The sequence below is a fragment of the Aythya ferina genome, assembly GCF_964211825.1.
Source record: "Aythya ferina genome assembly, chromosome: 1".
In the NCBI taxonomy this organism is placed as follows: domain Eukaryota; kingdom Metazoa; phylum Chordata; class Aves; order Anseriformes; family Anatidae; genus Aythya; species Aythya ferina.
The window spans coordinates 153,396,787-153,417,965 of record NC_140296.1 but is presented as its reverse complement, the minus strand read 5'-3'; the positions used below and the strand labels follow the sequence as shown (position 1 = coordinate 153,417,965).

Here is a 21,179-nt window from a genome sequence, read left to right as displayed (position 1 = left end):
TTACGTGAGACAGTCATTTATCTGCATTCAGAACACAGCCATTCTTCACTGACTCTGCTGTGAGGTTTGTTACTCTGCATGAGGTGGGCAAACACCAGCGTCCTCAACTTCCACTGCATGGACTGCATGCACCCATGCAGGATGCTTGGCTTGACCACTTACTGCAAAACAGTCATGCCACAGTCACCAGCTTGGGTTACTCACTGAGCTGCTCTAGCTCTAAGCTAGCCAGCTGTTTTTCCAAAATGACGCATTTTCCCTGCGCAAGCAAGGTGGGGAAAAAGAAACCACCATTGCAGCAGCTTTGTCAATAAGCTGGAGGCTGCAAAAATAAGGAAGGTAGAAACAATAAAGCGTAATGTTATGAGTATGTTGAGAAGAGTTTTGGTGCTGTGGTCAGCTTTGTCTGAGTCATGAGAAAAGAAAACCACGTGGCTTTGACCATGTTAGACTGCCTTACCCAGGTAAATATAAAGATTCTTTAAATAGATGAAAGATGATAATTATAATTTCAAAGAGGAGTAAATCACTACCCACACCCTTTGCCTCCCTACCTGAAGATCTTATCAAATTAAATTACGATCTCTTTCTGGAATAACGAGGTAGAAACTTAACCAGTAAAAATCAGAATAGCTCCATGGGCTTAAAACATACAACAGTGACTTACTCAGCCAAAGCTCTGTGCCACAAACTGTTTGGATGTCCTCTTCCTCCTCCCAGACACACTCAAATCTGTGTGTGCCACAGCCACACACTCACACTAAAACAGACTGGTGTTCAGAGGCAGCTTCCTCTAGACCTGGGGAAGCCAGCTTCTCAGAAAAACAGGCTTCATATTTAAACGTTTGTTGTAAGGACAATAAACAACACCAGCCTTTTGTTAGCAATGCTATCTCTCATCAGAGTGGTTGGCTTTCAATTTCCTGACAGGGCCAGAGGCTTCAGAAGATGGAAGGGACAGGCATGGCCACGTTGTCCAGCTTCCTGTAACCATAGGTGTTCAAGTAGCCACGTGTGTTCTCTGTTCAATAGGCATGCTTCATTTTCACTCAGAAGTTGTCTCAAGTACAAACCACCCATCTGTGTATCTTGTATAACCTTACCTGTTATTTTTGGACTCCTAAATTCAAGATGTTTACCATTGCTGTTCCAGCACACATTCTGCTGCGTAAGTGCTTGTGAAATGCCTGCCCTCTTCAAGTCATGCACATTTTAAATGAGAACCAGCAGCTATCATTTGGGTCAGCTGATGCTGAAGATTTAAGCTTGTAAGCACTGGTGTGCTCTCCAACCTGATAAACACGACTGATAGCTGCACCCCACCCAGAGAGAGGAGCATCTGCAACAAGTGGCACTAATTTAGCTGGTTCACAGGGGAGCTAGATGCCTCTTTCTATTATTCTTTTATTTATTTATTTTTTCCCTGGAAACTGTTGTGCACATTCCTTTCCCCATCAGAGCTCACATTGATAATAGCTTGAATGATTGAGAGCTTTACTAGCGTGAACATGTTAGGATTTTTTTTTTCCTACTTTAATTTACAGTCCAAGAAATAGCAGACTCACAGCTTTGCTGTTTGAATGAAAAGCTTTTACATGAGCTCCCACGGAGGAGGCGTAGGACACGCTATTTGCAGCGGATCCGAGATCTTTCCCCCTTTCCCACTCCCCCCGTGTCTCCTAACCAAGCTTTAAAGAGAGGATTCCCCGTTCACGTAAAGGCATCGTGCCAACCTCAGAGCCAAGTCGGTTTTCGTTTTGCTGAGCCTGCAGCCTAGGATGAGGTGATTTAATCATGCCCGCTGCCAGCAGTGGGAGGCTCTGCCTTCCCCTTTCCCCTCCTGGCTGTGTGTTCCCACCGTGCTCCTTGCGCTGGGCCTGGCTGGCTGAGCTGCCTCCACTCGGTCACCCAGCAGAAAACAAGTGGGTCTGTCTGTGCAGGGTGGCTGTTAGCTTGACTCACCGGGGCTGACGAAATCACAGCCATTGTTTTTACCAGACCATCTCCATCTGATAACAGGCAAACAGCTGCCATCACAATGGCAAGCTCAGATAAATAGATAGGGGAGGACAGAGAGCTGGCTCCCTGCTGCCACACACCTCATATTCACACCTCTGCCAAGCGAGGGCAAAAAGCTGCGAGTTCAGAACAAGCTGTTGGCAATGCACACACCCACCCCTGAAGAATATAACCCTATAAGGGGCTGAGCATGGAGCAGGTCCCCCACCTCTTGGTGCTGGTAGCAAACCTGCAAGAAATGTTACTTTTCCCCACAAATTTAGAACAGACCAACTGATGTGACTGCAAATGACCCCTAGATCCATAGAGACGGTGCCTCTTTTCTTTTACTTTTACTTTCCTTTTCTTTGTCCTTGGCTGGACATCACAGGATGGTTTCCTCGGAGAGCCTCTTAAACAGGGATTGGAGCTGCAGTCGTGCTCTCAGGACACTGTCACGGTTTTGTAGCTTTAAGTACACGATAGTAGACTCAAGTCCTAAACTGTTTTTTTTTTTTTTTTTTTCCCCACAGATCTGTGCTCATTTTTATTTGAGCAGACTTGCCATGGCAATATCTTTCATAACTCTTGGTGGAAATGAGCCTGGTTGGACTAGCGGGGAGAAGCCACAAGATATCTAGACATCTTTTAATTCGTTTGTTTCTTCTTCCTCCCTTTGTTGCCTCTGCTAATTTTCTTTTGGCATGTCTACAATGATCCCTGCATACCTGCCATTTGTAAAATTTTGCATTTTCGTGTTAGCAGACTGGACGCCTGCCAACCATCCCTCTCTCTTGCACAGTGACAGCAGACAATGCGCTTTGAATTTTCCCTCTGTGCAAAGGTCAGTGAACTTTTCATACTCACTCACCCGTTTCCCCGCTGTCCTGCACCTCGCAGATAAGTCCTCGGCTGTTTTTGACTGTCAGTTCTGCTTATGTAAGGAACATCTTCTGTGTCTGATGCAAATTAAGGCTCCTGAATTCTGTCACAGAAAATCTGCCTCTAAAAATTGGAGAAATTGGTGATGCTCTGCCCTCTTCCCCAGAGCCATTAAAGGCTTTATCACACACTCACTTCACGCTTCCCCACTGAAATGCAAAGCTTTCAGCAGCAAAGAGTGGCTGGGTGTCAGGAGCTCTTTAGTCCACGTGTAGGTTTAAACCAGTAGATCTTACTGCCGGGATCATCTAGGGAACGCTAATGGTTTCAACTGATCTCTGTAGGGTTTCATTTGAAAGCAGCTAAGCCAATTGCTTTGAACAGGTATTTGAAATGAGGCATCTGGTGGACTTTCTGGTGCATCAAGGGACAGTGGGGTGACAGGCTGCAGCTGCAGAGAGGTGCAGGGAGGCTTCCTGGCTGCATTAGGCAGGGTCAGGCAGCAGCCCTGGGCGGCCTTGGAGAGAACAGCGTTGCCAAATACTTCTCACACCTACTCTGGTGCAACCCAGGCTCCTTGGCAGAGAGCTGTGGAAGCAGAGCAAGAGTCTGAGCACAATCCTAGCCGGGATGGCCGCATCTCCGTCTTGACAGACATCTTTGTTGTTCCCGTGATGTGGCATGGATACAACTGCAGATCTGCTGCTTTCCACTCAGGGTAGAGCTCACCCCTCACCTTCACACTGGGCTACAGCTGCTGGGGCACTGCTGTCCCAGTTATACCACGTTGCTGTTCCAGGCTGATTTCTCCCAACTGCAAGGTTTTGGCTGCTAGATCTGCTGCTGCTGCATTCCTTGGTTACTCTCCATGAGAGCTGAAGGCAAAACGGCTTTCCGAGAGCTTGCAGCATCAGCATCACATTTGGGAGGAAGGATGAGAGGTGCTGTTTCATAGAAAAAGTGACAAACAGGTGCCTGTGGTAAAAAAGCTCCAAATTTCCTGCACAGCCTGTTGAAATTGAGAACTCCCTTCATTAAAAAGACAGACAAAAAAAAAAAAAAAAAAAAAAAAAAAGCCAACAATTGAGAAACTTGTTGTATTAATGCCTTTGCATGCCTGGTGCAGGGGAACTGGCCTAGCAGCCTGTCCAGGAAAGATTTGTGCTGGTGCTGAGGATCCTCTCCCCCCCAGTGCTCTCACACTGCAGTTGTCCAGGAACCAGGCACGTGCCCGTTCAGTGCTCCAGTGAGCACAGCCACTGGGATAAGCAGGTACACTGAGACAGAGACATCTCTGTTCTGTGACACAGAAAAGCATCTGGACAGCTTTCTCATGAAAGGAGATTTCCATTTACTGTTTTTTGCTCAGCCGTATTAATCACAGAGACTTTTATAAACAAAATATGGATCTGCGGCAGAATGTAGGCGAAAAGTTCATTCTGACAGGAGAAAGCACAGCTCAGCTGCGCTCATCAAACTGTTATTTTTCCATGTGCAGTCCAGCTTCCTCTGTTTCATTTGTTATAATAATGTTTGCCTTCCCACATGCAATTCCTACTTTTATCTCTGTTTACCATCTCTTTTCTCATGAAATGTCTTTCTTGCCTAAGAGAAGTACCAACAAAACACTTCTCTGGATTCCTCTTTTATCCTTCCTTTTCTTTTTCTTTTTATTTTATTTTTTTTTTTTGGTTTCCCAGTGGGCTCTCGGGCTGTGTTCTGGAGGGTTAGTTCTTTGCCAAACATTGACAAATGCCTGGAAAGCTCAGTGCACCACACCATCATCTTAAGGCCCACCATCTTCAGTTGCTGACACGTTTGTTGAGCAGAATCTGAAGCTTTCATAGCATAATTGTAAAGCAAAGCACCACAATGTTAACAAAGATTGTGTTATTATTAAAACCAGCTGGAAGAAGAAGCAGGAAGGTTGGAGCAATACAGGGGTGGAGGAGAGGAATGTGTCTCTTTCTTGTTAATTGACCTGACCTATGGGAGATTTTGTTTTGTGGGTAGACTCCAGCAGAAGACAGGGCACGGAGAACTTCTCCACCCTGTGGGTACAGCATCCTCCACCTCAGCAAAATTCCCCCCTTTGCCTACACCCTCCTTGTCGCCAGGGGCTCCGTTGACTTGGGAAGGGCCACAGCTCTCTGTGCTGTTGTTTTGCTGTGAGGAAAACAACTTCTGCTGTGGGAGGAGGGTACAAAATTGCAGCCTGACTCCTGTGCCTTCCAGCTGCTGGCATGCACAGTACCCGCAGGTAGCACTGCCTCTGCTCCCCCGGACAAAAGTGACACTGGGACTCGCAGACCAAGGCTTGGCCGCAGCTGCGCAAGGCAGCGCAGGACATGGCACCAATCTCGTTATCACAGATGCCACGAAAACTTTGCTGCCTAGTAATTTTGGTGTCATCAGGTGCTGCCCGTAATGGGAAACCATGATTTAGCTGTGGTCCTGATGTGCTGTCTATAATTAGCATGCAGCCCTTTAATGCTAGTTACCTTAAGTATTAATTCCTTAAACATCAATTAAAAAAAATCACGTGGAAATTTACCTCTTCCTCAGAAGAATCATGACTTAACTTGGGGGTACTTACTATGAACTACTTAGGCTTGCTTAATTAGTCAATCTCTGTAAAGGGGTTTCAAATGTGTGAAAAAGCTATCAGACTGCTAAGTGCATTATCTTCAATTAATTTTGTGCAACTACATCTTCACTACCAAGAGGGTCTTTAGAGTGCTGAGGAAAGGAAAAAAAAAAAAAAAAAAAGAACTCATTGAAAGATGATTTGACACAGTGAGAATAATGGTGAACACACCATTAGAACCCCATCTAACTTGACCTTGAACACCTCCAGGGATGAGGCATCCACATTTTCTCCGAGGCAACCTGTGCCAGTGCCTCTTCACCCTCAGAGTAAAGATTTTGTTCTTCATATCTAATCTAAACCTACCCTCTTTTAGTTTAAAGCCATTGCCCCTTGTCCTTTCACCACACTCCCTGACAAGGAGTCCCCCTCCAGCTTCTCTGTAGCCCCCTTTAGGCACTGGTAGGCTGCTATAAGGTCTCCCCGTGGCCTTCTCTTCTGCAGGCTGAACAACCCCAACTCCTTCAGCCTGTCTTCACAGGAAAGGTGCTCCAGACACCTGATCATCCTCACGGCCCTCCTATGGACCCAATACAATAGGTCTTTCCTATGTTGGGGCCCCCAGAGCTGAATGCCGGGCTCCAGGTGGGGTCTCACAAGAGCAGAGGGGTACACTCACCACCCTCGCCCTCCTGGACCTGCTTGTCAACCAACACCACCAGGTCCTTCTCCTCAGGGCTGCTCTCAGTCCATTCTGCCCCCAGCCTGTGTTTGTGCTTGGGATTGCCCAGGCCCAGATGCAGGACCTTGCACTTGGCCTTGTTGAACCTCATGAGGCTTGCACAGGCCCACCTCTCGAGCCTGCCCAGGCCCCTCTGGATGGCATTCCTACTCTCCAGTGTGTCAACCACACCACACAGCGTGGTGTCACGAGCAAACTTGGTGAGGGTGCACTCGATCCTACTGTCCATGTCACCGATGAAGATGTTAAACAGTGTGGGTCCCAATGCTGACCCTTAAGGAATGCCAATTATCATCTCCATGTGGACATCGAGCCGCTGACTGCAACTCTTTGAGTGCGACCATCCAGCCAATTCCTTACCCACTGAGTGGTCCATCTGTCAAACCCATGTCTTGCCAGTCTAGAGGCAAGGATGTTGTGTGGGAAAACAAAGATATCATGCGGAAATGGAAGAATCATCATTCATATCCCTCCTCTGCTTTGACTGCTTTCTTTTTTTCTCTCCTTCCACCTTTCCTGTGGACTTAATCCTCTCCCTGATTGAATATTAGCCCTTTGTCTTCCAAACTTGACATTAGCTTAGTAAAAAAAAAAAAAAAAAAAAAAAAAAAAAAATTCAAGAAGAGTGGATCAAAACAAAACATTTCAAAACTGTGGACTTACAGAGGTTACACCCCCACATCAACCCATGATATAATGTAGCTTGTTCCAAACAAAGCCACATGGAGTTTACTCCTCTTTAAAGGTGAGATGCTAAAGGCCCAGAACAGAGCCTCTGCAAGAGTAACAGGGCCAAGTACAGCTCAGGAAGCCATATGGTGTTTCCCTGTTTCCTGAGCCACCCGTGTAGCCAATGGAGATTAGCTCTTAATGTGTTTTTCAAAGTTTTCTCTTCTATTTAGGGGCTTATATGCCTTGTTAATTATTCTCATTTTACTTCAACCATTAATAATCTGCTTTTGGTGGAGTTCTCTCAAATCCTTGACAACGGGTCCTTTCTGCTAATACTCTCTCTAGCTGGCAGCTTTATTTAGGCCAGCTACATTGAATTGGACTGCACCAAGAACCTATTTCCTGGATTTTTTTCTCCCACTAGGACTAACAAAAGATAAGAACATTTTTCTTGCTGAGTCTGATTTGGTTTTAGAGTTTTTTTCACTTACCTTTTCTTTCTTTCCCCAGAATGATAATTCATCACTTCCTTGCTGACTGCTGAGGTTCCACATGTTGTGAAAAATTCAGGCAGCTTGTTTAATATAAACTTGCATGAGCGGTGGCTAGGCAGCAGTATCTCTTTCTCAGGGTTTGGATCATTTTAATGTGCATTTGCAGTATATTTGTATCACATCTTGGCATTCACTCAGCAATGATTTGAAATCCTATTCATTTACCTTATTTCATCTAAAAGAAACTGGAACAGAGAATAGACTGTTCAATGGCCACAACTTTATTGTCTGCACACTGTAAAGTCACAGCTCAACAAGTCGCATGATGCATTCCACTGGCAAGCCAGAGTTGTATACCCAGTGATCCTGAACACCCCACCTTCTCAGGGAAAGAACTTCTGGCACGAAACAGAAAAACCTCTTCTCCTCAACCCCTCCCCAACTCAGTTTTAGAATGGTATCAGTAAGGGATATCCACTGTTATTAAATCCAGGGGATATTCAGGTAGTTTTAGAGCCTGACCTGCTCTAACCAGGATGTCTAATAGGATGTTTAGGTACCTTGGAAAGCAGATAGAAAATGGGACAAGCTGTTGTTGCAGGGTGCAGGCAGAGGTGCAGGAGAGCAAGACTATCTGAAGAAGCCATGAAATTAGCTTCTCACCCTCCTGTGTCTTCACCACTTGGTTATTTGTACAGAAACTTCCAGGACCCCATCCCTTCATCCGGTGTATCCACACATTCAGTGCTCACAGAAAGTACTACAGGTGCAGGCCAAAAACTATTTAGAAAAGTCAAGGTTGCCTTGCACCTCAGCCTAAGTACCCCTTACTTGCCATCCCTACCTGAAGGATTAATGTAATTAACAATCATCATTTAACTCACCTTGGCATTAGTCCTGCCTCTGAAAGAAAGGTGAAATGGAGCCTGAAGGGACCATGAGTGCAACCAGATCTAAAAGAAAGGGGTAGTGCCACCCAAAGATTGAAACCTGACTTGTTTGAGGTGCATTTCCACAAAACAAACCTAATTGCAGGAAGTTATCAATACTTAGCCAAAGTAATAACAGGGCAGGGAGGATCCGGCAAGGTCTCAGTAAACAGTCCAGGTTTCTTGCTGCCTACCCCTTTATGGATGTACAAAACGGGAAAAAATTCCCACCCTCTTCAAAGGGTTCTGTTTCTTACCAGCATTTCAGAAGATCAATTCCCAATAAATTAAGACAAAAGCAAAAACACCATATGTCCTGGGGGCAAGGGAAGATTCACTCCCTCTCTGTCCCAGTCATGTCAGAAGAGCAGCTCTGATACAGCCCTCCGGGGCATACTGTGCCCTCACAGGAGCACTGGTGTGACATAGTTGGAAGGGAAGAGACCCAGTTCTCCACGCAGACGTCCTTTCCACCATGATGGGTTGGAGCTGTCTAGAACCTCTACGATGTCTCCACTGCGGAAGCCCAGCTCGTCGTGTTCCACAGCATCAAAGTCGTACAAGGCACGGACCCATAGCGTTCGCTGGGAAGGAGACAGAGACAGGCAGGGAACAAGGAATCACATGCTTGATCCAGACCCACTGGTGAGCTCAGGCTCACTCACAAAGCCCCAGATGCTTATTGTGTTGAGCTCATGCTAAGTTCCCTCTTCTAATAATTCTGCATGTTAACTAAAACTGATCTTGAGAACAGACTTGGAACTAGGCTCATATGGATTCAACCAGATTCAAGCAGCTGTGATAGAGTCTTGAGACTCAGGAACATCTTCTAACATATATCTCAACAGCCATAACACACTATTCCTCATGCAACCTCTGTGCAGGGAGCATTGCCTAGACAGCTTGCCATTGATAAGGAACCCAGTGAGCTGGGCCTTGCAGGTACATCACTTACTGGTGTCTGCTGGTGCAGGGGGTCTGTGTGTCTCCGTTGCATAGCTGCTGCACTTCCTTGGCCGTGATTCCTTAGTCCATGCAGCCCTTCTTTCCTGTCCAGACTCCCCCCATATCTATCCTAGAAAGACAACAGCAAGAGAAAAGTCATGAATGTACTGAGGTGTAAGAATGAGGGACTTTAAGAGTCAAGGTGGTCAAGGTCCAAGCCTCATGCAAATCATCTTAAAAGTCAGCTTGCAGTACAGTCCCTATGTTGCAGTCCTGGAAGCAATGCCTCTCATGGAGGAGGTCAACTTAGACTGTTCTATTTTGGATTTTTCTTCTTAGAAGTTGGAAGTTGAGATGTGGACACTTTTCCACATCTACTGAGAAAAGGGGCCAGTGGCTTTTTTGGCTTCTGGGAGTTTTGGAGAAAACCTAAGGCTATTATAAATCACAGGTGAAAAGCCAGCTCAACAAGGGGAGTTTTGCCTTTCTGGAGTTATTAAGACCCAGTCTCCCTATTTTACTTTTTCTTTGGGCTGCCCCACATTGTAAAGAGCAGGGAACAGGCCTTTGAATCCAGTAGCTCAATTAATGGAAGAGGAAAGGGACAAAATCACATTCATAGAAAAAAATTGCGTATGACTGCACATCTCAAGTCATATTAATACAAATCATCCAGGGAGCAAGTTCTCTATTGTCTGCACAACCAAGAGGTGCTGAGTGCCTTAGTGCCTTCAGCTCTTCAGGCCTTTACATGCACCGAAATTGTTTTTACCTTTTTTTTTTTTTTTTTTTTTTTTTTTTTTTTTTTTACAATAACAGTCTGACAGAATCTGTTATCATGTTAGCTCAGGTTGCAGCAGTACTTCAGTGACACAAGATCTGATCAGTTGTATCAACAGAGGGGAGGAAGAACAGCTTGTGTTTGCTGTAAGCAGCTATTGTTTTCTCCCTCTTGCTGCTGATTTTCTTGCACTTACTCTTCTATATGCTCCCTTGGTGTCACTTACACCTTTGTCAGCCTAAAAGGTCCCTGAGACTGGGGCACAATTTGCACCTCAGCTGTCCCTGCCTAGATGTGAGTGAACTCAATTTGGCTTTGCAGCTGCAAGATTTACTGCACGGACACTTCACACCTCTGAGACTTTTTGCTCTGTAACGAATGTGACTCAGGCATAGACAGTGCTCCAAAGAGTGCAGATCCTCAGCTTTATCAGAGCTTGTATGATTCCATCATCAGTCCCCTGACAGGCAATGCTACTTGTCTGAAGAGAGAACAGCCATTTCATGATTGTCCCTGGCCATGTGATACAGGAGTTCTCTTGCCTCAATGGACGTGGCATTGGATTTTATGCCTTCATCAAGACAAGTCCTCTCCTTGGCTGATGCTACACTGTCTCTGCCAAGAGACATGAGACAACCCCAGTGTTATGGCTTTGGCTGGGATAGTTAATTTTCTTCGTAGAGGCTCGCAGGATGCTGTGTTTGGGATTTTTGGGAAAACTATTTCCACCCTAATTAATCAGGAAGAACTGTGAAGACGTCACCAAGGATTGCTGTTGTCCTCTCCATTCCTGTGCCACCAAGAGAGCAAAGAAACATCATGCATCAGGGGTGCAACGTGATGAGAGGGAATAGAAAGGGCCCAGAACAGGAGGAGGAATGTTTTGGAGGAAGCCATGGTTTTCTAGGGTTACCATAGTAATTTCTAATCCCCGATGTGTTGTGTGGTGCAGACTGTCAGTGCAATAAGAGAGAAGAAACAGGCAGCAAGGTTTCACTTGTCCTACAGACTCAAGAGGAGTTCCTGAAACCACCTATATTTGTGTGCGCCAGATCTGGGAGTGTTTTTCCAAACTGTCACAAGACACTACCCTTGCTTTCAATTTTTTGGGGTGGAGCTCAATAGTCTCAGGTTCCCAGTGAAAGGACTACAGTGTGCTAATTTCTTTTTTTTGTTGTTGTTGGTTTGTCAGTAAGTCCCAAAGATCACAGAACTAAATAAAAGCTGGCATTTGTTTCAGCCCAAAAGATCTGCCTAGGCCAATGCCATCATTGTTGCTACTTCCATATGAAGATCGAACTGACTCTGCCTCCTAAAGCAGACTCAGGGTGGCAGATTTTGATAAAGTGAGTGTTCCCGTGCCACCAAGCCATCAAGGCCAGTTTCATGTGCCCAGGCTTTTTTTTCCTGGTAGTACCTGTTGCTGGTGCAGTACAGGGACTGGATGATCAACGTATCTCCTGGATATAGAAGAATGAGCTTCTCCAGATGCTCCACCCAGATGGAGAGCGTCCCATCCCATCCGTTCCAGACTCCCACCACGCCTTTCCTGATGGAAGAAAGATCCCAAAAGTGAGGTCAGGTTTTGCTTCCCACCACAACCCTGACTGAAGCTTAGCAATCATTACCTACTGATAATTATCACTACCCTTCACCTTAGAGGCTCTTCCAAAGGTATGCTCCTGCCTCCCTGAACAGAAGGACAAATAAAGAATCCCATATTTTAGATCTTCCCCATCCCCCATTTGAAGAATGGGTAGTAAAAGGTGATGCTGGGCTGGAAATGTGATCACCGATGTGAGGACCAGAATAGGAGGCAAAATCTTTTTGGAAATACTGCCCTTAACCTTCATTTGTAAAAAATCCATAACAAAAATCCATATATTACTATCATTTTGTAATATGGTTGTAGCATCTAGAAATTCTAATTGTGAACTGAAACCCCACTGTGATGAGCGCTAAACATACCCTGCTGAGCCTATCACCATAACAAATATACAGAGCATTTGCCAAAGCAAACTTGACTCCTGTTCTTTTATTTGCCTGTCTGCATCTTGGAGCAAATGCTGTTCCCTTTCTCTCCCTGCTCAGAGTCAGCCCAAACAGGTTGTCTTACTGATAGATATACATGAATTCAGTCTTTCTTTCTCCTTCCCCAAACTATTATTTGCTGTGATCTGTTTCTCATAGGTCCCATAGTGTCTATTTTACATCCTACTAATGCATTTTTAAAGTGCTGAATAAGTGGGCTAGAAAGAGACAACAACACAAGCTCTTCCTTCAGACTGAAAAATAAATCCTCTCTTTTATCTGAGCCAGAAAGAATGACCCACATGCAGCTTATAACACTCTCCTGCTGCAGTGAGCAATTTGTGCACTTTCTGCCTCGCCTCTACCTGTACATCCTGGTAATTTAATACTAGAATCCGTTTCCCAGTAAAGCAGGACTTTGGTTACTGCAGTGACCAGGTGCGTTCACTCCCACTATTGTGTGTGCGACGCATAGCAGGCGTTACTATGTCATTTGCTTGTTCTCCTGGCACAAAACCAGGCATTCATTGGACTGGGATTTCCCTGCCTTCTTAAACACCTACTACGTCCTCCCTGAATGCACAGCTTGTTCCCAGACCTGCTATGTTCTCCTCAGCAGGACTTTTCAGCCCCCACCAGCCACTGCACCAGGTTCTGCCTTGGGTTCCTCCACATCCCTTACTACACTAAGTAACAGGAGAGAGGTAATTCTTCTGAGCACACAAACTTTCCACTGTAATAACAGCTGCACTCTATGTACATTCAAGGACGCTAGGAAACCAGACTCAAATTCTTCTCAGACACAGCCTAACAGCAAACTTTGTACCAGACCTTATGAAATCTAGGCGTTTCATAAGGCACGACCTGCTTCCCTCGGTTGTGCAAGGCGTATTAGGATTTCAGCTGTGAGGCCTCAGCACAGCTTTAGCAAAGCACCTCTATGCAGATCTGCAGCATTTTCTATCACAATCCAAAACAAAATCAGAAAATTCTGCTCTAATTAACTAAAAATCTATGTTGCAAGGCCCACCAGCACAGTGATATGATTGGGTTTCCAAGGACAGATCTCCCTCCTAGATATTCTTGTGAGCTAAATTCCTTCAATAAAAGGGTTTCTCCCTGAGGAACTCCTGAGGATAGTTTGTGTTTACCTTCTCTTCTCGTTCGTCCCTCAGGAAGATCTGCTTCTGCCTGGAGATGGAAGTTGTCTTGTAGTAGTCTACCAGCTTGTTTAGCGAGTAGAATTTCTCTGTCCACAAGTAGTAGTTACCCTTTGAATCCCTCATCACTTTGAAGTGTTGCACATCATCTTCATGCCTGAATCCAGTTGAAAAAGTAAGAGATCACCAACTGGCTTGCACCTTCGTCTTCTTTGAAAAAGTCTTTTCCCGAAGGGAACCCTAACAGTTCTTTCTGACACTTGGCCAAATCTAGACTTCTGGAAAGTAAACCAGTGGTAGCCCTTGTGTGTATTGGACCTAGATGAGGCTCTGTGTTTCAAATGACACATCAATTTACAAACATGGAATGTTGAAGGGCTGGCCAGTCACAAGTGCTATCAGAACAAAGCACAGGGTTTTAAAGCCTCTCGTTTGAAATAAAGGCCAAAGGAACTTTGAGGTCCACAAATATCTAATAGCTTTATTCTGTCCTATGTATGAGACACAAAGGTACAGTTGTAGTCTACCCAGAAGGGGTGACTTAAAAAAGCATCTGATACACAGTTTTAAGTCACCCAGAAGGGGTGACTTAAAAAAGCATCTGATACACAGAAAGGGGTGGCCACAGCAGAGTTAGTGTTCCTGGCAAAAGGTTTTCCTGCATTCCCCCCAGATAATTTTTGAATTCTCTGAATCAGAAACTTCACAATGCTTAGAATGGGCATTGCTAATCACTACTTTAATTTAAAAGTGATTATTGATTGGACATCAATTAATGGAAAATCAGAAAACCAACCATCATTTAACAGCTCTGCTTTGAAGCTCTGAGAAAGGCTGAAATGCATTAAGTGGCTGAAATGAAGGTGGGCTACTAGTAAAAAGGAAAAAAAGAAAAAAAAAGTCTGTTCTTATCCAGTGGCTGTTTTATTGATCCGTGGGAAATAAGTTAATAATAATTCCACTACTGGCAGTAGTGGAATTCTTGGATATAGCAAATGGCACTGTCAAGAAAATAAAACAAATGAAAGGCACACTTTTTGTACTGTGGGAGATGTCCCGTGTGCCACTTTGCTTTGCTGCAGCTCCTTCAGCGAAGCAGGTCACTAGGGGATGCAGCTTTGAAATGGGGAGTTCATCGTGTCACTTGAAAGACAGAAACATTTGGGAATTAGATACCTAATTCATTCTCATTCATGTGACACAGCAGCACTGCCAGTGACTGGCAGCATGCAAACTTCCTGAGAGGCAATGTCACATTAAGATTCCTGTCATTAGGAAGCCAGACCATTAGAAGAGACCACTTATGGAAGAGACCATTAACCAGGAAAAGGGGCAGGAAAACATTGTGCAGAGCAGATACCTGACAGAGATGGAGAAGTCACCATGAGAGTTCTGACTGGCCCGGACAATGAAGGAACCAACTCCTTTGTTCATGAGGATGTTCTCGGCTTCGTGGCGGGATATCCTCTCATCAAACCAGCTGTCAAGTGGGAAAAACCAGGGAGACAAGAATAAAGAAGGTGAAATAAATTAGGGAACAGAAAAACTGAAGGTAAGGAGAACATGAAAAAGCAGGTTGGAGGAAAGACATAACAAAAGAATCAGAGGATCCCACATGACTACTCCCACTGGCCATGCGGAGGCAGACCATTTTCTCTGAGCTGTAAAAGCATGTGCATGCAAAGAGAACCACGTAAGCTTTGGCCTGCTAAGTAACACTCAGCTGAAAGTGTAATTACAGGCACAGTAGAGTAAGGTGTTAGTCAAGGAAATTTAAAATTACAAATGTGTATATATATATGTACATATACGCACAATTCTCAGACATACATCAAATTGCTCTTGGTAAACTGATTGAAAATTACTGGACTGTGATGGATATATTGCAAGGGACAAACATAAATTTTTAACAGAAGCAAGGCATGAAAGTTTCAGTACTAATAAATTGGCTTTTGCAAGAGTTATAATACCACAAAATCTCAGAAACACAGAATGCATAAGTACGCTTATGTAAATTTAACCAAACATAACAAACGGTTAGTATAAGGCACTGGACAAATAATGAGAAAAGTCATCATAAATAGTAAAATAAGGTAGTATCAATAGGAAATTTTAAGTAGGGAAAAAACATAATGTACACTCGTATATGTCTGCAGCTAATGAGATCTACAATCTGCAGTCTTCTGCCTTATGTAATGCTTAATTACCTGTATTGCATTACAATTAAAGACTGATCATTTCAGACTGTCATTTCCTCTTTGGAGTTTTGTTATTCTTCTCCTTACCATCATCGTAGTTTATCTATGTATCATTAACAATCAAAAGGGAAATCAGACTTTAATCACCATTGATAACTGCTCTTGATGATTATTGACAATACAAAGATGGGGAAAATGGCCCATCAAAAATAGGACACAACTTTCTTCCCTACACCTGGTTCTAGCGTCTGGCCTTCAAAGTGCAGACGTGCTACTCATAGAAAAGTGTCAAAGTGGAAATGTTTCTTCACAGTTCTCGCGCAGAGAAAACATCATGAAGAAAAAGTGTGTGAAAAAAAGAAGCTGCTAGTGTCCCTGCATGATGTCACAGCCCTGAGAAAGAGTGAACAAGCACAATTAGCTGGGAGATTTTGTCCCCATGGGGCCCAAAAGCAACAGCCCATATTTGTAGAGCAAACTAAAAACGTCCTTCAGCTCAGCCAGGCAGGCTGGCTCATATCCAAATAGTCCAGAAAGTGCCACCTCCAAAGGGGACAGTGGCACTTTGTAGGGCACAAAATCCCTGCAAGCTCCCAGTTTGCCTGCCCAGGGCATGAGTGTGTTATAGCTAGCAGGACTGGCCTTGGTCCATGCTCTGCCTCCTCCTGAAATGCAGCATCACTTTTACAAAAGAAGGCAATTAGAGGGGCTTCTGGGAGGATTTCTGCCAACTGAGAGGAAAAAGGTTATAAAACTGCCACCCGTTGGCATATTTATGGCACGGGGCTGGACAGCACATTTAGCAAGCGTTTAAACACCTATCAGTCCTTGCTGTCATGCCACCCGCACGGCGGGGAGGGAGGAAGGGGGGTATGCCTGTCCTCTGACAGATCCGTGTTTGGGTGTGCAGTCACGAAGCGTGGAGAGGGGTGTGTGTGTGTGTGTGTGTGTGTGTTTGCATGTGTGTGGGAGCAGGGTGACATGTCTGGTCTATCGTCTCTGTCAATCCACGAGCAACACCAGCTGTCACACTTCGTGCAGCATTGCACTGACCTCTAGTGCATCGAGAGAAACTCGCACACGCTTCGTGGGGGGAGGGAACGTGGATAGCAGGGTAGGAAAAAGGGAGTTAATGTAGTTAAGAGTCAGGGGGGAGGCGGATTACATTTTTTTTTTTTTTTTTTATAATTCATTTATAGGGAGAGTTCTTGCTCTTCCTTTTGTGCTCAGACTCTGTCTGTTGCCAAGACTTCACATCATGCCTACTCTCCTTCTGCCCAAGGAGAGCTAAATGCAGTTCCTGCCACATACCGGTGACATCCCTCTGAGCAGCAGTAACAAAGGAGTCACTTGAGAGTGATGCCGAGCATTGAGAACCATTCAGTTCGGAAAGAACACAGGATGCTTCAGGGTAGGAATAAGGTGCGCTGGCAGAACTGTGTATAGCATTATGGCAGTCCTTGCCAGCCTTAAATTGCAGTATGTTATAACCAGTGCTTCCTCTGTCACACCTGCCTACCTGCACGCACACACAGACACACTCTCTGTGGCACTGTGCAATGGCGGTGCACGCAACACTTACGGGGGAACGTGGAAATCAATGAAGTTCTTAGGAACGTAGCCCTCTTGACCCCTGAGTTCAGCCTTGTACCACTCTTCCTGGGAGCTCAAAACCTGCAACAGAGAGACAGATGAAATAAACACATCTCCTGAGAAAGGCAAAAGGAACTAAGATTCTGATAGAAAACTAGGATTTTGTGTAAAAAAAAATGAAAGAGAACTCCTTAATACACTCTACTTCCCACCCACCTTGCAGCAAGGTTAGTGGCTGATGACCACTTGAGTGCAAACAAAGCAATGAAGAATGCTGGTTGGAATTAGACGGATTGCTTATTACCTTTATCCCTTCATCTGAATGCCATTTCAGGTGGCTGGGGATGCAGCCTGCATATCTCTGATGTCTGTGAGATGGAGGAAATCAGCTCTGAAGGACTTAACAGGGGTTTAAGGAGTTCTCTGTGCTGCTCTTAATTGTTAGTACTGGATCATGTCAGCTTCACAAGGGAGGAAAAACTCTGTGAAAACTCCTCTAACATGTATGTGCATGGAGGGGTATACAGCTATACCTCAGTGTGTGTGTGTGTTGTGGCAGCACGAATATCGTCATGTGTTCTCACATGTCATTTTGCAAGAGAGTATTTAGTGGGTTAAGTCCGCAGCAGCCCTGAGCTTGACAGGGCAGATAAAAGTAGGAGGCAAAAAAGTATTTTAAAGCCACTATTAGCCACTTCCAAGATTGCTGGACAGCAGGAAGCCAGTGCACAGTGCAGACTGGCACGGCTTCACAAGTGTTGACATTAATGTTGACTGGAATGGCCCTTAGGGACAGCACCGCTGACCAGGGACTGCCCAAATTCACTGCTCCCTGGCTGATGGCCTCTGATACAGCTCTAAGTTAGAGGGGAGAGGACAGGGATACAACCATTTTGTGATTTTGCCACAAATGGTGTGGCGTTTGGTTTGATGTTCCAGTTCCTGGGATGTAATTCCTTTTTATAAAATAGAACATGTTTCTGTTCCTTCTGGGTTTGGAGAGGAGCCTGAAAGCACGAGCCCTGACAGTTTTAAAAGACAAAAAGCAAGTGGAAAAGACTTCATTTGAAATCTATTGTTAACAACAATAATACTCGTTCTGTAAGCCAGTCTCGTGTGTTTGGGAGCCTAACACACATTTCTAGCTGCTTGGTGCTGGCAACAAGATGTTACTGTCCCCGGGGCTGATTCTCCATTGCCTTGCCTGCCACACAGGCTTTTTCTGTGCATCTGGGTAATGAAAAGTTGAGGAGTTGAAAGCTGTGGAGATCCCTGCTTGTCCAGTCACTGCTTCACCCACCCCGGGTGCTGGGTGAAGGTCCCTTTTTGCTGCTGCGGCAAACCAAAGGGGATGATAGCTACACCCTGCTCTGGCTCATGGCCTGCTTTGTTGGCAGCAGGGTTTCCAGAAGGACCTACCTGATGGTCCTCGGTGAAAAGCTGGAAGGTTTCACTCAGTGTGTCATCCCCTCAGAGAAGGATGTGGGGTGTGTGTGTGTGTGTGAGAGAGAGAGAGAGAGAGAGAGGGTGGATTTCCTCCTGTCACTGGTGGTTGTGGGCCTCGTGTTTCCTGTTTTCTAATCTCTACATCAATACTGTTCATCTTATCTCCCTCACAGATCAGACAAGACAGTCAGGAGGTTGCTCAGGCAGCAGAAGGGGGCTCGGGACAGGGTATGAATGTGTGTGTGTGCGTACGCCAGAAGGAGAGATGTTACTCAGGCGAATTTACCGTTACTATGGCTTGGGCGGTGTTATTTTGTTCACCTCAAGGACGTTAAAACAGGAGGCAGCCTGACTTTTGTGATAGCGAAGTCTCAGTGACAACTAATATTAATACTGGTGTGTAGCATTATTTGACACTTTTCCTCAGTAGCTTCCAATTTAATTTGAAAAGCTTTAGCTTATAGTGATTTTACAGGAAGGGAAATGGAGTAACAGAAGGAAAAGTGATCTTGCCAACACTGTCACCCAAGACAGGGGCTTAATGAAACTTCAGACTCCTAAGAAAGCAGGTATCAGGTAAATATCAGGGATATGGGGACTACTCTTGACCTAAGGAAGAATCAGGAATGAGAGTTGTCATCAACCCTGAAGAGAACAAGTGATTTCTCCAGAACACTTCTCAAAGCTCTCCGGTAAAAAAATGGTCTTTGATCTCAATGAGTTCTGGATGCCATCAGCTTTGTCTAGGCTTCAAAGATTAAAAGGGCAATAAAATAAAAAATGGTGGTGATGGAAGAGGCAAGGCTTAGATATAATATCTGGTGATTAAATGGAACAGCCGGGACTATACGGAGAGGTAGTGAAGGCTTCCTGACAGAACGAGGGTTTAGACCTGACTGTTGTACAACATTGCTCTGGCCAGTGAAGTGGTCAAGGCCTTAGAGAGGTGTTTTACTCAGTCATTTTGCACTAAAACAGAATAGCTATGCTGTGGACTGAGAAGTGAATAAGTAATTAGGGTATAGGGTTAACAAGTAGTCCCCTATGGGACTTCAGTAGGGTTAACAAGAACTGTTCTACCCTAACATAAGCCAAACAACCTTAAAGAGACTCTCACATGCCCTGTATTGCGTATGATCAACTCTACTTCTGCCAGTCTGCCGTTCTTTCATTGCTAAATTCCTGCAGGATGTATATAACATTATTAGCTAAGGACCTCTTAAACTCTTCCATTATGTGTATAACAGACTGTTTTGTGGACATTTCCTCTTCCATTTGCAATTGCCTAAAACCCCTGTGGCAACTAACAGTGATTACTTACAGTGAAAAGTTACATATAAGTTCCACAATGTATGACAACTATCATTTCTAACAGCTTAATGGTTTGAAATAAGGAAGACAGCCATCTATCTGGCCCACACTCATCCTGCCTACCTTTAGACAAAGTCTTCCTAAACACAGTCACCCTAGACTATCTATATAGGCAATGAAAACAGACCAAATCTTCAAAATGTGTTCAGCCAAAGACCTGGATCTCTTCCCCTGCAAAGATACTTCCTTGCTGACTACTGGGGGACTGTAGGACAACTACATTTGTAGTTTAGGGACCTTAAATCAAGTGGAGTGGACACAGACTGGGGAGTGACCTGGGAGCTACTGGTTGATTTGTAGCAAGTTATATGGATGTCTAGTGTCCTGCATTTCTATCCCAGTTTATGGACATCTGTGTTCATCTGTTTTGTCAAGGCAAATGGGAGCACAGAAAGACCTGGCAGAATTTCAGCACTGAGCTTCAGTCATGCTTGGAGCTGCACTTACCTTCAGTAGGTCCCCAGCCTGGAAACTCAGCTCATCCTCTCCAGAAGCAGTGAAGTCAAACTTGGCGATGGCTTCCATGCTGTGTCTCAGTGGCAGGGCAGAGCTGGAAGAAGTATATGCTTGTCAGCATCTATGAGCTGCTGGGACTGCTCAGTCTAGCTTACAGAAAGCTTATAGGCAATGCTGTGATATGCACATTGTTGAGAATGATGCACCTACCATTAGAAGAAGGTAGTTACTAGACACTGAAAGACATTAGCAGGCAGAAGAGATGGCATGGCCAAGAAGGTGTAACTTGCTCAAGTAATTCAAAGAATCCAGCTGTAAGCTCATTCCAACAGATCTCTTCCTCTGCAGCAATTTCATGGAAAAGTTTGCACACATCACCCAAATAACCTGGTAGCAGAGAAAAGCTTCTTCTGTGTAGACCAAGGACCACTCTGACACAGTTCCCAATAAAGCAAGTGATTCTGTCATGCAAGAGAAGAATGCACTTGCCCTCTGCAATGACTAACTCTTTATCTCAGGAGAGAGACAAATTGTGGACAAAACGAACAGCTTGCAATAAATACAATTTTTTCTTGGACGGAGTCCACGATTCTGAAGGTTGAAAGAGACTTTTCTCTGTGATGGCTTAGCATGGCTAACCACAACTTTCAGCTAGGAAAAACTGTTTGCAGAAAGACTCTAGTCCCCGTTTTGAAGTCAACAGAGTGTGAAACTGTAGCACTGACAAATTTAAGGCATGCACCTACCCTTCCTCAGCGTTCATAACCTAGGAGCCTGAAATGTACCAGACAGTCTGCAAACCAAAGCCTGCTTTTCATCAGCAGAGCACATGTGGCAGGGGAAGTAGCAACACGAGCTTTGCTTCTTCACCACTTCCTGCTCATGTAACTCGGG

General features: G+C 44.8%; 2 protein-coding genes across 9 annotated transcripts in view; both read right to left on the bottom strand.

Moving 5' to 3' along the window:
- Window positions 1-1,217, bottom strand: part of FAM83F (family with sequence similarity 83 member F) — a 32,750-nt gene extending 31,533 nt beyond the window's left edge. The window contains exon 1 of the mRNA XM_084524994.1: window positions 1,104-1,217. The gene's annotated coding sequence lies outside the window, so the exon portion shown is untranslated. The remainder of the gene's footprint in view (window positions 1-1,103) is intronic.
- Window positions 1,218-7,635: 6,418 nt separating this feature from the next.
- The window catches only part of GRAP2 (GRB2 related adaptor protein 2), a 103,487-nt gene continuing 89,943 nt past the window's right edge, over window positions 7,636-21,179 (bottom strand). For 7 of the 8 annotated variants that reach the window (XM_084506802.1, XM_084506806.1, XM_084506803.1 and 4 more), the window contains 7 exons: window positions 20,277-20,379; window positions 17,002-17,093; window positions 14,582-14,701; window positions 13,213-13,378; window positions 11,448-11,579; window positions 9,260-9,379; window positions 7,636-8,888 (listed from right to left, as the gene is read on the bottom strand). In XM_084506802.1, coding sequence (XP_084362928.1) covers window positions 8,709-8,888; window positions 9,260-9,379; window positions 11,448-11,579; window positions 13,213-13,378; window positions 14,582-14,701; window positions 17,002-17,093; window positions 20,277-20,354 — 888 coding nt within the window. In that variant the 5' untranslated portion in view covers window positions 20,355-20,379 and the 3' untranslated portion in view covers window positions 7,636-8,708. Of the gene's footprint in view, window positions 8,889-9,259; window positions 9,380-11,447; window positions 11,580-13,212; window positions 13,379-14,581; window positions 14,702-17,001; window positions 17,094-20,276; window positions 20,380-20,495; window positions 20,526-21,179 lie in introns of those variants that run through there. The other variant, XM_084506807.1, reaches the window with a different exon arrangement.